The 14,092-nt window shown below is 37.2% G+C and overlaps 1 protein-coding gene across 3 annotated transcripts in view; it reads right to left on the reverse strand.

The window, feature by feature from the left end:
- The window catches only part of ITCH (itchy E3 ubiquitin protein ligase), a 94,774-nt gene that overhangs the window by 44,233 nt on the left and 36,449 nt on the right, over positions 1-14,092 (reverse strand). For all 3 annotated transcript variants that reach the window (XM_081148924.1, XM_081148925.1, XM_081148926.1), the window contains one exon: positions 5,365-5,410. In XM_081148924.1, coding sequence (XP_081005050.1) covers positions 5,365-5,410 — 46 coding nt within the window. The remainder of the gene's footprint in view (positions 1-5,364; positions 5,411-14,092) is intronic.

A 14,092-nucleotide genomic window follows, 5' to 3' on the forward strand; every position in this document is an offset into this window, starting at 1 on the left:
GATGTGAGAGACGGGGAGTGTTCAGGACATGAAGTAATTCTGCTATGACAAAAGGGCAGCAGAAAATGAATTCTAAAAATGCTACGTTCTGTTTTTGAGAATTAAAATCTTAGAGATTTTTAACATTCATGCTGTTCACCCTTCTTTTTTTTTTTTTTTTTTTTTTTTAATGATTTTAGAGAGCGAGAGGGAGACAGAGAGAGAACATCGATTTGTTGTTCCACTTACTTATGCACTCATTGGTTGATTCTTGTATGTGCCCTGACTGGAGATCGAACTCGCAACCTTGGAGTATTGGGACGATGCTCTAACCAACTAAACTACTAGACCAGGGCCCACCCTTGTAATATCTTGACCTCATTTCCTCAACATAATTATCTGACAACCCATGCAGTATGATGACTTCTTAAATTTCTTTAATTCTTACAACTGCTCCTCTGTGTAGATCTTAAACTTTGAGATCCCTCTATCTACAACCTTCTACTCCTCTACCTGCCTCCTACTGTATCTTTTATTCACTCTCATGATGACTTTTAACACCCCCTCCTCTATTTTCATATTCCATCAGGTCCATTGTAGGCTACTTTTCCTAATACCTTTAATTATTTCACTCTTACCCAGTACTTTCCCCCTCCCCCAAGCAATCTTTTCACTACAATTAATCCTTCATTTACTTTTTCCACTACTGCTCTCTGGGGACAAGTAACGTTGGAGAACGTTCCAGTTGAGAAATCAGAGGTATTTTAGTAGAGTAAATAAACTAGGTAAAATACTGAATTAAAGGGGTAGATAGGCTGTTCTACAAAAGGTCCTAATAAATTTTCCACTGGGCCCACTGAGGTTTTCATTCCCAATGACTCAGATGACAAAAAAGTGTTTTCCCCTCATTAGTATAAATCAGCGCTGGCCAGGTAGCTCAGTTGATTAAAAAATCATCCCAAATATGCCCTGACTAGGAACTGAAACTGTGACCTTTCTATGTACTGGATGACACTCCAACCAACTGAGCCAGTCCGGCCAGCATGCCTGCTTTCAATTAGTCTACTTTCAGGCAAACATTCACTGAAGAATTCTAATAAAATACCCTGTGTTCTTTCCCACCTCCGTGATTGTTTTTCTTCCTTCCACCTAGAACTCCGTCCTCTCTCCAATTCCTCCAAGACATGCATACCCAAATTGTAACTATGCTTTATGATCTTAAGTCAAGTGCTATTTCTTCCATGAAGTTTTTACACATTTTATACAATGATTTACATTTTTAAAAACAATCGTGTATTATTTTTTAATAATAAAAAACTGTTCTAAAAAAAAAGATTCAAACTAGCTCTGAAGTAAAAGAATATGGAATGAAGATAGTGACATTTCTGGCACATTCTACAAGCCTGGATTTTCAAGAAATAGCTTTATTATATAACTAAATAGATTTCCCGTAATAATTTGTTATAATCTAAGAAACATGTCTTTTCTGGTCTAGCAGCAGCAGCATCACCAGGAAACTTGTGAGAAAAACAAATCTTGTCCTGGCTGGTGTGGCTCGGAGCATCATCCCTTGCACCAAAAGGTCGCCAGTTTAATTCCCAGTCAGGGCACATGCCCAGGTTTCGGGTTTGGTCCCATCAGGCTACGTTCGGGAAGCAACTGATCGATGTTTCTCCCCCCCACCCTCCCTTCCTCTCTATAAAACCATATTTAAAAAAAAAAAGAAAATCTTGGGCTCCAACCTAGATGTAACAAATCAAAAACTGAAGATGAGCCTTAGCCATCTATGGTTAAACAAGTCCTCCAGATGATTCTAATGTACTGTGAAGTTTCAGAAACATGCCTAAACTAAAATAGCACTGGTTTATTTTAGTTCCTTTAATAAGTATGAAACTCAAACCTGACATGGGATTTGGGAAACCAATATACTATATAGAACTGTCAGTGTGAATTCATCACACTACTGTCTTTAAAAGAAATTAGCTACTGCTGTGGCCAGGTGGCTCAGTTGGTTGGAGTGTCGTCCAATACATGAAAAAGTTTCGGGTTCGATTCCTGGTCAAAGCACATACTTAGATTGCAGTTCGATCTCTGATCGGGGCATGTACAGGAGGCAACTAATGGATGTCTCTTTCATATCTGTCTACCCACCTACCTTCCTTCCTTGCTCTTTTTTTTTCTTCCTTCCTTCCCTTCCTTCCTCTAAGTTTTAAAAAAAAAAAAAAAAGGATACAAATAAAAAAGTCAAGAAGGCACTTCTAACAACATCTTAAACACCAAGCACCAATCATCTTGGTACGTCATAAAAATGACAGAAGACAACGCTGAGAGATATAAAACATCCAGACATGTTATGGGAGAAAGCAGACCAAGATTATATTCACAATACCTACAGTGCTTGAATTGGGACAAAAAGGTAAACAACCTAAAGCTGTTTAGAAAACTTCTTAAATGATAGCTGGGGCAGGGAGGAGCAGAAGCCATTGTTCACTGGATATATAGTGCCCTGCTTTTTAGTCGTCTAGTTATTAAGTCTGTAAATAAAACCAAAGGGGAAAAGCCAGTCATGGCCAGGACTGTTGTGTAGTAACACTTAAACAGCACTTGACAGTTTACAAAATGCTTTTCAAACCAATCATCTCAGAGATACACTCTGAAATAAAAGCTAATGTAAAGGGCACAGCCAACATGGCTCAACAATTGAGCATCGACCTATAATCCAGGAGATCGCAGTTCGATTCCCAGTGAGGGAACGTGCGCGGGTAGCAGGCTCAATCCCCACGGGGGGCGTGTAGGAGGCAGCCAATCAATGTTTCTCTCATCATTGATGTTTCTATCTCTCTCCCCCTTTCCTTTCCTCTCTCTGAAATCAATAAAGATACATATTTTTTAAAAAACAAAAAAAACACAACCTAATGCAAAAGAATTCATGCTTAACACAAAAGACATGCACAAAGACTAGTCTGGCAGTCTTAGAAACCTAGAAGACACTGTTCCTCAGATTACTTATAACTGATTCACTTGGGAAGATGTAAAGCATGGATTATCAGCGCCAGGGAATGTCTGGCCCTCGAAATCATTTGGTCTGGCCCTGCCAAGGCAACTGCAGGCAGGACTCAAAATTCAATAAATCTAGAAGCTTTTTTCATAGCTAATTTTTAAGTTGATAATTTTGTTTGGCCCATGAATGATGTTATAAATTCCAAATGGCCCTTGGCAGAAAATAGGTTCCTCATCCCTGGATTAAATAAATGACATGAAGCTAGGGCTACAGCAATGCCTTTGCAAGAAATTTATAGTTGTCTAGAGTGGTTTCATAAAAGTATTATAAGAGATTTGCAAAAAAGAAACAACAGAGTGGCATAACAGAACCTGTCAATGGGCATATAAAATTACAGCATATTCTCATTTATTAATGCAAAAATACAGGTTTATTATACAAAAGAGGAGTTAATTAACAAAAGCAAACTGAAATATTAAAACATTTTTATGTGGAACATTTCAGGAATTCAAGAAATCTTCTATTGCCCTAACTGGTTTGGCTCAGTGGTTAGAGAGTCAACATGCGGATCGAATGGTCTCAGGTTTGATTCTGGTCAAGGGCATGTACCTTGGTGGCAGGCTTGATCCGCAGTGCCTGTGGGGGCACATGCGGGAAGCAACCAATAAATGTGTCTCTCTCTCACATTGATGTCTCTCTCTCTCTCTCTCTCCCTTCCACTCTCTCTGAAAAGCAATGGAAAAAATACCTTTGGGTGAGGATTAAAAAAAAAAAAAAATCTTCCATTAAACATAAAATTAAAAAGAGGCATAGCCCGGCCGGACATGGCTCAGCGGTTGAGCGTCGACCTGGGATCCAGGTGATCAGGGTTCGATTCTTGGTCAGGGCACATGCCCGGTTGTGGGCTTGATCAATGGCTCTCTCATCATTGATGTATCTGTCTCTCTCTCTCCCTCTCCTTTCCTCGCTCTGAAATCAATAAAGATATATTTTTTAAAAATAAATTAAAAAAATAAAAAATAAAATAAAAAGAGGCATAAGTTGTCTTCTAATCTACAGAGACATTTATGTAATTTTTAAAAACTATTCTAGCCCGGCCGGGCGTGGCTCAGCAGTTGAGTGTTGACCTGGGATCCAGGCGATCCGGGTTCGGTTCCCAGTCAGGGCACATGCCTGGGTTGTGGGCTGGATCAAAGACTCTCTCATCATTGATGTTTCTATCTCTCTCCCTCCCTTTCCTTTCCTCTCTCTAAGATCAATAAAGATATATTTTAAAAAAATAAAAATAAAAAACTATTCCACTGCTTTTTACTCACAGTGAGAAATAAAATATTTTTCCTGGCCAAGAAGTTACTACCCCTTAATATTCTACACTACTTTTGGAATTAGGAGATGATTCTTTGTCACAGGAGTGACTCTGTGAAGGCGGATCCCCATTAGGTAAAACACAACAGCTTTATTAACTTTGATTTTCCTAAAGATCTTAATGAATTCTCTTCTAAACTTTTTATTATGAAATTTTCATACATCACAAAAGTAAATAGAGTACTGGACGGTGTGGCTCAGTTGGTTGGGCTTTGTCCCATGCACCAAGGTTGCCAGTTTGATTCCTAGTCAGGGCCCATGCCAAGGTTGTGGGCTCATTCCCCAGTAGGGGATCATGCAGGAGGCAGCTGATCAGTGTCATTCTCTCACACTGATGTTTCTCTCCCCCCGCCTCTCTCTCTAAAAAGCAACAAAAATATTTTTAAAAGAGTAAATAGACAAGTACAACAAACTCCAATGTACCTTTAAAACTAGGATCATCTCTTTTCCTAATTTATCTCCCATTGCTAGTTTCCAGGAAAACCAATAAACACTTAAGGTCTGTTAAGTCAAGTTAACACAACCCAGACATTCAATACTTCCAGGCCTTAGACTAAAGGCAGATGGGCACATGAAAGCACTGAATCTAGGCTAAGAACAAACATCTGGTTCAAATCTCTGCCCCATTTTACTGAAGGCCCAGAAGATGCTACAGCTAGTGGTGACCTTCATATGTACCCAATGCTTGTGTCTTAGCTTTCCTAGAAAATAAATTTAACAGCCTACTGATGGCCCTGGGATTCTGAACTCCCTGCCTTTGAAAAAATGCCAATATATTAACTTTCTACAAGCTGAAGGAAGTATGAGTAATCTGGGTATCCTGTCCTACTCCAAGGAACTGCAGTCAGATAAGCTAAGAGTCTTGAATCTTTCATAAATATTTCCTCTCTTACCTTGAGCCTGAATTTTTTGAGCCATTTATTCTTATATCAATCCAAACTTGAAGTTTTTACTAAAATAAATATTCATTTTCACTTGTCTCTTTCTGCATTCTTGATAAACAGTAAATAAAATCTTACCTTGTTTCCTCCTTCGGTCTGGAGCCATCATCATTCTGTGAAGCACCTTTAACATCAATAAAATTTAGACAGAAAATGAGTTTCAAAAGTGGTATTCATGTTTTTTTCTAAACATGCTCTGTAAGCAAAGTCTTTTATTAAATCTTTCTAATAAAGAACATACTAGAACTTAGTTGAATTCCAACATGACATTTAAAAGGAAAATGTGATAAATGTTCATAGGATTGAAATAAGAAAAATTTTACCAAAATTTTGTGCAAAATGCTTATGTGTAAGAAATGTTAATTAGTCAAGGTATATCATTCTTGGGCTACTTCTGTCTTCCTTGAAATATATGTCTGCTTAATTCTAATACAAATCTAATTATTTTAGCCATTTTTGTATTCCAAATACCTTATTTTTAAAAAAGCACTGATCACTAGCAGAAGGATTAATAAAAAGATTCTGAAAACAGAAAAACCAGTAACATATTTCTTATGCTGGGGCCTGGAAAACAGCTTCAAGAATAGGAAAGGCACAAATGGGTCTTCAAGTGACCAAAATGAATGCCACAATGTTCACACTTTGTTCAAATTTTATTCATGGGAATTAACCCTGGTATTCAGTAAGGGCCTGTATACTATAAAACATTAGAAGGAAGCTGCTAGAGGCAGGCACACTGCCACAAAAACACAGAAGAAAAAACTATAACATGCAGAAACAAGAACTTAAGTTTAATAGTCTAGGTCCATTTAGTTAAAGAACAATAGCCCTTATGAATACTCATAATTCAAACAGTGAAATCCTCACTGTATTACTCCAAAGCATAATTAATAGATGAACTTTTTTAAAAAAATTTTATTTTTGTTTAAAATATTACAGATGTCCCTTTTTCTCCCCAATGACCCATTCCACCCCGTCCCTTCCCCCACCCCAGTCCCTCTCCCCACCATTGTCCGTGTCCTTGGGTTGTGCATATATGCATATAAATATTAATAGATGAACTTCTTAAAGAGATGTTGCGTCACCATTATACTATACAGCAAAGTGGGCAAGTATCTCATCTATTCTACAAATATTTTATGTTTTGAAAAACAGAAGAGGTGAATACATAAAGTGTGGTATATCTATGCAATGGAAAACTATTTGGTAATAAAAGGTAATAAAATATTGAAACATGCTGTCATGGATGAACCTAAAATTATTATGGTAAGAGAAAGAAACCTGACACAAAAAACAACATATTATAAGATTTCATTTACATATATAACATGTCTAGAAAAGACAAATTTTTAAAGACAAAATAGATTAGTGGTTGCCTGAGGTTGGAGGTGAGAATAGGGTTTCCTATAAAAAAGCAAAAGGGATCTTACTGGGGAGATGAAAATGTTCTAAACCTGATTTATAGTAAAGGTTGGATTATTCAAATAAATTACTAAAAACCTCCCAGCCGGCATAGCTTAGCAGTTGAGCATCAACCTATGATCCAGGATATTGTGGTTCGATTCCCAGTGAGGGCATATGCCCTGGTTGTGGGCTCGACCCCCAGTGGGGGACTTGCAGGGGGCAGCCAATCAATGACTCTCTCATCATTGATGTTTCTATCTCTCCCTCTTCCTTCCTCTCTCTGAAATCAAGAAAGACATATTAAAAAAAAAAAAATTACTAAAAACCACTAAATTGTATACTTGAAATGGGAGAATTTTATGAAATATAAAATACATATCAATAAAGCTGTTAAAATAGTTTTTAAAAAGGTGATAAAATGAAGAAAAGGGTACAGTTCAGTTTTATAAGAATTATTTTTAACCCAGCCAGGCGTGGCTCAGCAGTTGAGCGTCGACCTGGGATCCAGGCGATCAGGGTTCAATTCCTGGTCAGGGCACATGCCCGGGTTAGCGGCTCTATCAATGACTCTCTCATCATTGATGTTTCTCTCTCTCTCTCCCTCTCCTTTCCTCTCTCTGAAATCAATAAAAATATAAAAAATAAAAATAAAAAAGAATTATTTTTAGATGGAATATATTCCCTTAAAACAGCTAATAAATAAAATATAAATGAAATCAGAAAAAACAAAATATCTAGCATAAGTTACTAAAATAGGTCAACTGGTATCCTACATTTCTCAAAAATTAAGAAAACCATTTGGAACTATCCATTTAAATCTACCAGTAACTACTACTTCTAAACTTTCTCTTTTACTACAGTAAAGCATAATATTTAATCATATGGACTCTGAAGTCAGACTGCCTGGGTCTGTATCCTAGCTTCATCATGTACTAACTTTGTGACTTCAGAAAAGTAGACTTGCCTTTCCTGTGCCTTTTAACTTATTTACAAAATGGGGACAATAATGACACCTATTTCATAGAACATTGTAAGAATTTAACATATAAACATTTATTTATTTATTTATTATTTATTGATTTATTTATTTATTTTTAATATATCTTTATTGATCTCAGAGAAAGGAAAGGAGAGGGGAGGAAGGAGAGAGAGAGAGAGAGAGATACACATCAATGATGAGAGAGTCATTGATCAGCTGCCTCCTGCACGCCCCTGACTGGGGATTGAGCCCGTAACCCAGGCATGTGCCCTGACCGGGAATCAAACCTCGGTCTCCTGGATCCTAGGTCGATGCTCAACCACTGAGCCACGCCCGGCCGGGCTAACATATAAACATTTAGAACACTGCCTGGCACATATAAACACCCCATAAATATTAGTAATTATATTACTTCTCACAATTTACATTTCATCAGCAGTTTCAACAGGGGCTATTTTTTGTTCAATCTTTTATTTCACTTCAATACATAATGAAGCCACCACTATGAAATTTATGGCATAAGTTATTTAGATCTAGTCTTGTGCTTTCAACCAGAGAACATTTTAAAAAACACACACACACACAAAATATCCAACACTTATATAAGGAACATCCAAGAAGAAAACAACGGCTCTACTTAAAGTTTGCATTTTACTAACGTACTGCTCTTAAGTATTTCCAATCAAAATTTCCTGAAGAAAAACTGATCAGATTTCTAAATGCATACATTTTATCCACTTTGGAAGATCTACCAAGATCTCTTTTATTTACTGAGCTACTCAAAAGGGTCCTCCTGCCCTGGCTGGGTGGCTCAGTTGGTTGGAGTGTCATCGCATACACCAAAAGGTTGCAGGTTTGATTCCAGTCAGGGCACATACCTAGGTTGCGGATGGTCCCCAGATGGGGCACATACAAATCAATAAACACATCCTCAGATGAGGATTTAAAAAAAGGGGGGGGAACCCTTGCAACAAAATGACTCTCTCTTAGATGAAGTAATTTTTTTTTAAATCCTCACCCAAGGAATGAAGATATTTTTTTCCATTAATTTTTTTTAGAGAGAGTGGAACGGAGGGGGGCGGGGAGAGAGAAACATCAACATGACAGAGAGACATTGATAGGCTGCCTCCCACAGGCACCCCAACCAGGAGCCGGGATTGGACCTGTAACCCAGGTACATGCCCCTGACCTGGAATCGAGCCCGTGACCCTCCGATGCATAGGCCAATGCTCTAACCACTGAGCATGCTGGCCAGGTAGACGAGGTAATTTAACACACTGTTCCTATTTCCTGGGTGCCTAGCAATCTCAAAAGAAAAACAAACAAGTAAACTGATATTGGAGCAGGAACAGGGTGCAGTGAACAAATGTGAAAGAAAAGGTCTATTTACAGGGTGCAGGGAGCAAATGTGAAAGAAAAGGTCTAAGGACTATTATCAGCTCTGAGATAGCTCAGAAAGGAGAGCTTCGGTTAGCAGTAAAGTGAGGAGGCTTGAACCAGAGACGGTCACATTAGGCTAGGGAAAAGAGCTAAAGTTTTCCTAGGTACATGGCAATCCCTGGCACTAGCAGAAGCAAAAGAAATTTTCTCTGGAGCAAAGAATCCCCAGTCTAGGCCCCTAAGATTCCCACAGACTAAGATCAAATACAAACTGTCCATCAGAGCAGCAAGCACATAAGAAAACAAGCCTCAATGAAGGAGAGATATAAAACATTTATATTTCCAAAGATTTATAATACTGGAATTTTCAAATAAAGAATGTAAAAAAAACCTACACACCAAAAGAAAATTATTGCCCTGGCCAGGTAGCTCAGTTGGATAGAACGTCCTCCCAATACTCTTAGATTGCAGTTGCAGGTTTGATCCCCAGTCAGGGCACATGCAAGAATCACCCAATGAATGCATAAATGAGTGGAGCAACAAATCGATCTCTCCCTTTCCCTCCCTCTCTCTCTAAAAAAATCAATCAATAAATTTAAAAAAAAAAATTTTTAAAGAAAATTATCAAGCAAGAAACAGTCAAAAACAAGCATCAGCAATTCCACTCCTTAGGTATACACCTGAGAGAAATGAAAACATGCACAAAAAACTTGCACACAAATGATTATAGCATCATCTATAAGTCTTTTATAGCTAAAAACTGGAAATAAAACAAATGCCCATCAGTGGATAAAGCAATAAATTGTGGCATACACACACACACACACACACACACACACACACACTCTCTCTCTCTCTCTCTGGAATATTATTCAGCTACAAAAAGGAGGTATGCTGATACATGTTTCAATCTGGATAAAGCTCAAAAACAATATGCTAAGTAAAAGAACCCAGACACAAAAGGTCAGATACTATATGATTTCATTTTTATGATATATCTAGAATAGGCAAATCCACAGAGACAAAAAGCAGATTAGCCATTACCAGGCGATGGGGGAGAGGAGGGAATGGGGAGTAATTACTTAATGGGCAACGGTGTGTTTTTTCTGGAGTGAAGATTTTGAAATTAGAGAAGTGATGGATACACATCACAATAAATTTCATTTATTGTTAACACACTAAATGCCACTGAATTGTACACATTATAAGGTTAATTGTATATATAAATTATATAATTGTATATATAATTGTTATATAAATTACACCTTAATTAAAAGAATCACAACAAAAAAAGGGTATCTGAAGAAACAATAAATGCTATAAAGCTGAAAATCCACATATTATTATATCTCAACAATTCCACTCCCTAAAATATATCCTACATAAACCCTTCAACTTATGTACCAGGAGACATATAAATATATAAATGCCCAATGTATCACATGTTCATAATGGCAAATGTCCTTTGACATAAAAATGGATACACTGTGGCATATTCACCCAACAGATTATTATACAGCAGTGAAAATGAATTAAATATATAATAATATGGATAAATCTTAAAAGGCAACATCAATATTTTCAGAACTCAAGAAAAAGCACAAGTAATGCACTGTTTAGGGATATGTATATGCGATAAAAAAATTTTTAAAGCAAGGAAATAATAAATTCAAAATTCAGAAAAAAGGAATGATATAGGAAGGAAATTATAGGTGGGTACAATAATATTGTTTATGTTCTAATTCTTAAGCTGTATGGTAGTTCATGGTGGTCCTTTTATTATGCTGGTTTATATTTTACACATGTTAAATATGAAAATATATGCTATGTATTATATACGAGAATATAAATCAAAGTCCTTTCTAAATTGCAAAAATGAACGAATACAGTAAAGTATTAGTTAAAACCAACGATGACCTTAATACTTGGATTTTTAAAGTAGCACTGCTAAAGTAAGATAAAAACATAAAAATGTGGAAAGGGCATTTTACTGGCTTTTTTTGGAAGGTAAGTTAGTTAAACATTATGAGTATACATAAAAGTGTTCAAATGTAAGTCAAAAATTTAAAATACCATTACAGCAAAGTTTCTCTTTATAAACAATTAGTTGATACTCATACCCAGTTGAGATCTGCTAATTTCAAATAATATTTGGTAAAGCAAAAAATTTGGGCAAGTTTCTTAGAATGTATTATAATGGTAAAAAACATTATGGACATATTCACACATGAAAATGGCTCTTTAGCCTAAAATTAATGCAAGAAAGAATAAAATAAAAATGAAATGAAACATACACACCCCTAGTCAGTTTGGCTCAGTGATTAAAGTGTTGGCCCGAGGACTGAAGGGTCCCAGGTTTGATTCCAGCCAAGGTTGCAGGCTCAATCTCTGGTCCAGGTTGGTGTAAGGGAGGAGACGAATCGATGTGTCTCTCTCACATCAATGTTTCTTTTTCTCTCTCTCTCTCCTTCCCTCCCTAGCCCCTTCCATTCTCTCTGATAAGCAATGGAAAAAATATCCTCAGATGAGGATTAAAAAAAAAGAAATACACACAATACAAACCAAAGGTGACATATGTCAAAAAATATCCCCAAATTAATTTCAGGTATATCTCCAGAGTATACATCGTAAAGACTATAGATCTTCATAAGAATATGCTATTTTATAATAAAAATTTAATAGTAAAATTTCTCTTTAGGAAAACTAATGTCTTTGATAATACTTTTCAGTGTTTCTTGTTGGGAAGACAGGTGCTAAACTAACACTCCACTACCAACTGCCCAAGAACTAAAAATAGATGAATAGGAAGTTCTTGGAGATATAACTGCCCACACTCAATTTGTTGACTTAATTTATATCTGAGGACTACAGCAACAAGTCTACCAAATAGGAAATTAAATAAAGGCTTCTTCCCAGAGACTTACAAAAGCAGATTAACATTGTATTTAACTACAGGAAAACATGAGGGCAAATTATGTAGTTACTTTCTAGATCAGTGAAATAAGAAAGAGCATCAAAACATTACAACTGAGACTCTCAGTTGGATATTAAACTTGTTCCCTGAGTGAGGGTCAGGGTAGGGGAGGGAGAGTGAAGATACAAAGCTCTCTGGTTTTTAAATAAACCTTGAAGAAAAGTGGGAAGAACAAACAAGCATGCTGAGTAAATTTTGTTTCACTTGAAAAGGGTTTACTTATATAACCACCATTTTTAGAAAATTTATCCACCAAAAAGAATGAACCAAAAATTCATAAGTACCAAAAGAGGTAATGCTGTCTCATCAAGAAAATCCAATGTTCACAGTATATCCAAATACACAGCAAGCTGTATTATTTGGCTACTTTTCATATCCAAAGTCAGACAGTGATTCTTTTTATAACCATTACTTAATTAACCAAAAATATCAGTCTAAGAAAACAGATTTCATGGTAAGAACCATCTTATCAATGTGTCCTTCCACAAAGACTTCTGACTGAATATGCTTGGGGGGGCGGAATCTGTAACATTAGAAAAATATCGGAATACAAAAGCTATGCCCCACCGCCCGTTCTAATCCAACCAAACAATACCCAGGTGCTAGAAAGTCAATGTTAGCGTTAAACTCTAATTTTCATATCTGACTTGTAGTTCAACTTACAGAAATGGAACCAAAGAAAAATACAAGTGCAGTTCCCACCACACACGCTTGAGGGCTAAACTGGGTTTTGTTTGTTTACTCACAACTAACTTTAAATTAAACCAACTAACATGGTTTAATTTAAAATTGCTAGGTTTCAAGTGTGTATGGAAAGAAAAGGAAACATAATGCCTTACAAGGTTGTGATGGTTAAATGAGTATACATATAAACACACCAACACTGAGCCTGCAAACGGTAAGCATTCCCCCCAAAAAAGAAGCCCTTCTTTCTCAAGGCCACTGTTGCTACTAGGGGTCTTTGTGGTTCCATACAAATTTCTGAAACAGTTGTTCTAGTTCTATGAAATACTCCACTGGTATCTTAAAAGAAACTGCATTGAATCTGCAGATTGCTTTGGGTAGTATGGACATTTTAACGATGTTAATTCTTCCTGTCCATGACCACAATACAAACCCACTTACTTGTATCTTCCCCAGTTTGTTTCTTCAGTGTCTTACAATTTTCCACACACAGGTCTTTTACCTCCTTGGTTAAATTATTCCTCGGTATTTTATTCTTTTTGAAGCAGTTGTGAATGGGATTGTTTTTCAGTTTCCCTTTCTATAGTTCATTATTGGTGTATAAAAATGCAACTGACACCCGGCAGGCATGGCTCAGCGGTTGAGCACCAACTCGAGGTTTGAATCCCAGTCAGGGCACATACCCAGGCTGCAGGCTCGATCCCCAGTTGGAGGCATGCAGGAGGCAGCCATCAATGACTCTCTCATCACTGATGTTTCTATCTCTCTCTCTCCCCCTCCTTCTCTCTGAAATCAATACAGACGTATTTTTTTTAAAAAAAGCAACTGAGTCCTGGCCGGTGTGGGTCAGTGGTTAGAGTGCACAGAAGGGTCGCAGGTTTGATTCCTAGTCAAGGGCACCTACCTGGGTTGTGGGTTTGCTCCCAGCCCCCTCCCAGGGGAATGCAGGAGGCACCCATGCAATGTGTATCTCTCAAGACACATCGATGTTTCTCTCTCACTCTCCGCCTCCCTCCCTTACACTCTCTCTGAAAAGCAATGGATAAAACATCCTCAGGTGAGGATTAACAATAACAACAAAAAGGCAACTGCAGTTGGTCGAGCATCATCCATGCACCAAGAAGTCGCCAGTTCCATTCCCAGTCAGGGCATATGCCCAGGCTCAATCCCCAGTAGGGCCCATGCAGGAGGCAGTCGATTGATGCTTCTCTCTCCTCAATGTTCTCTCTCTCTCTCTCACCCTCTCCCTTCCTTTATCTCTAAAGTCAATAAAAACATTTTTTAAAATGCAACTGATTTCTGGATACTTCTTTTGTATCCTGCTACTTTACTGAATTTCTTTATCAGTTCTAGTAGTTTTTTGGTGGAATCTTTATGATTTTCTA

This window comes from Miniopterus schreibersii, assembly GCF_964146895.1.
Source record: "Miniopterus schreibersii genome assembly, chromosome: 10".
NCBI classification, from domain to species: domain Eukaryota; kingdom Metazoa; phylum Chordata; class Mammalia; order Chiroptera; family Miniopteridae; genus Miniopterus; species Miniopterus schreibersii.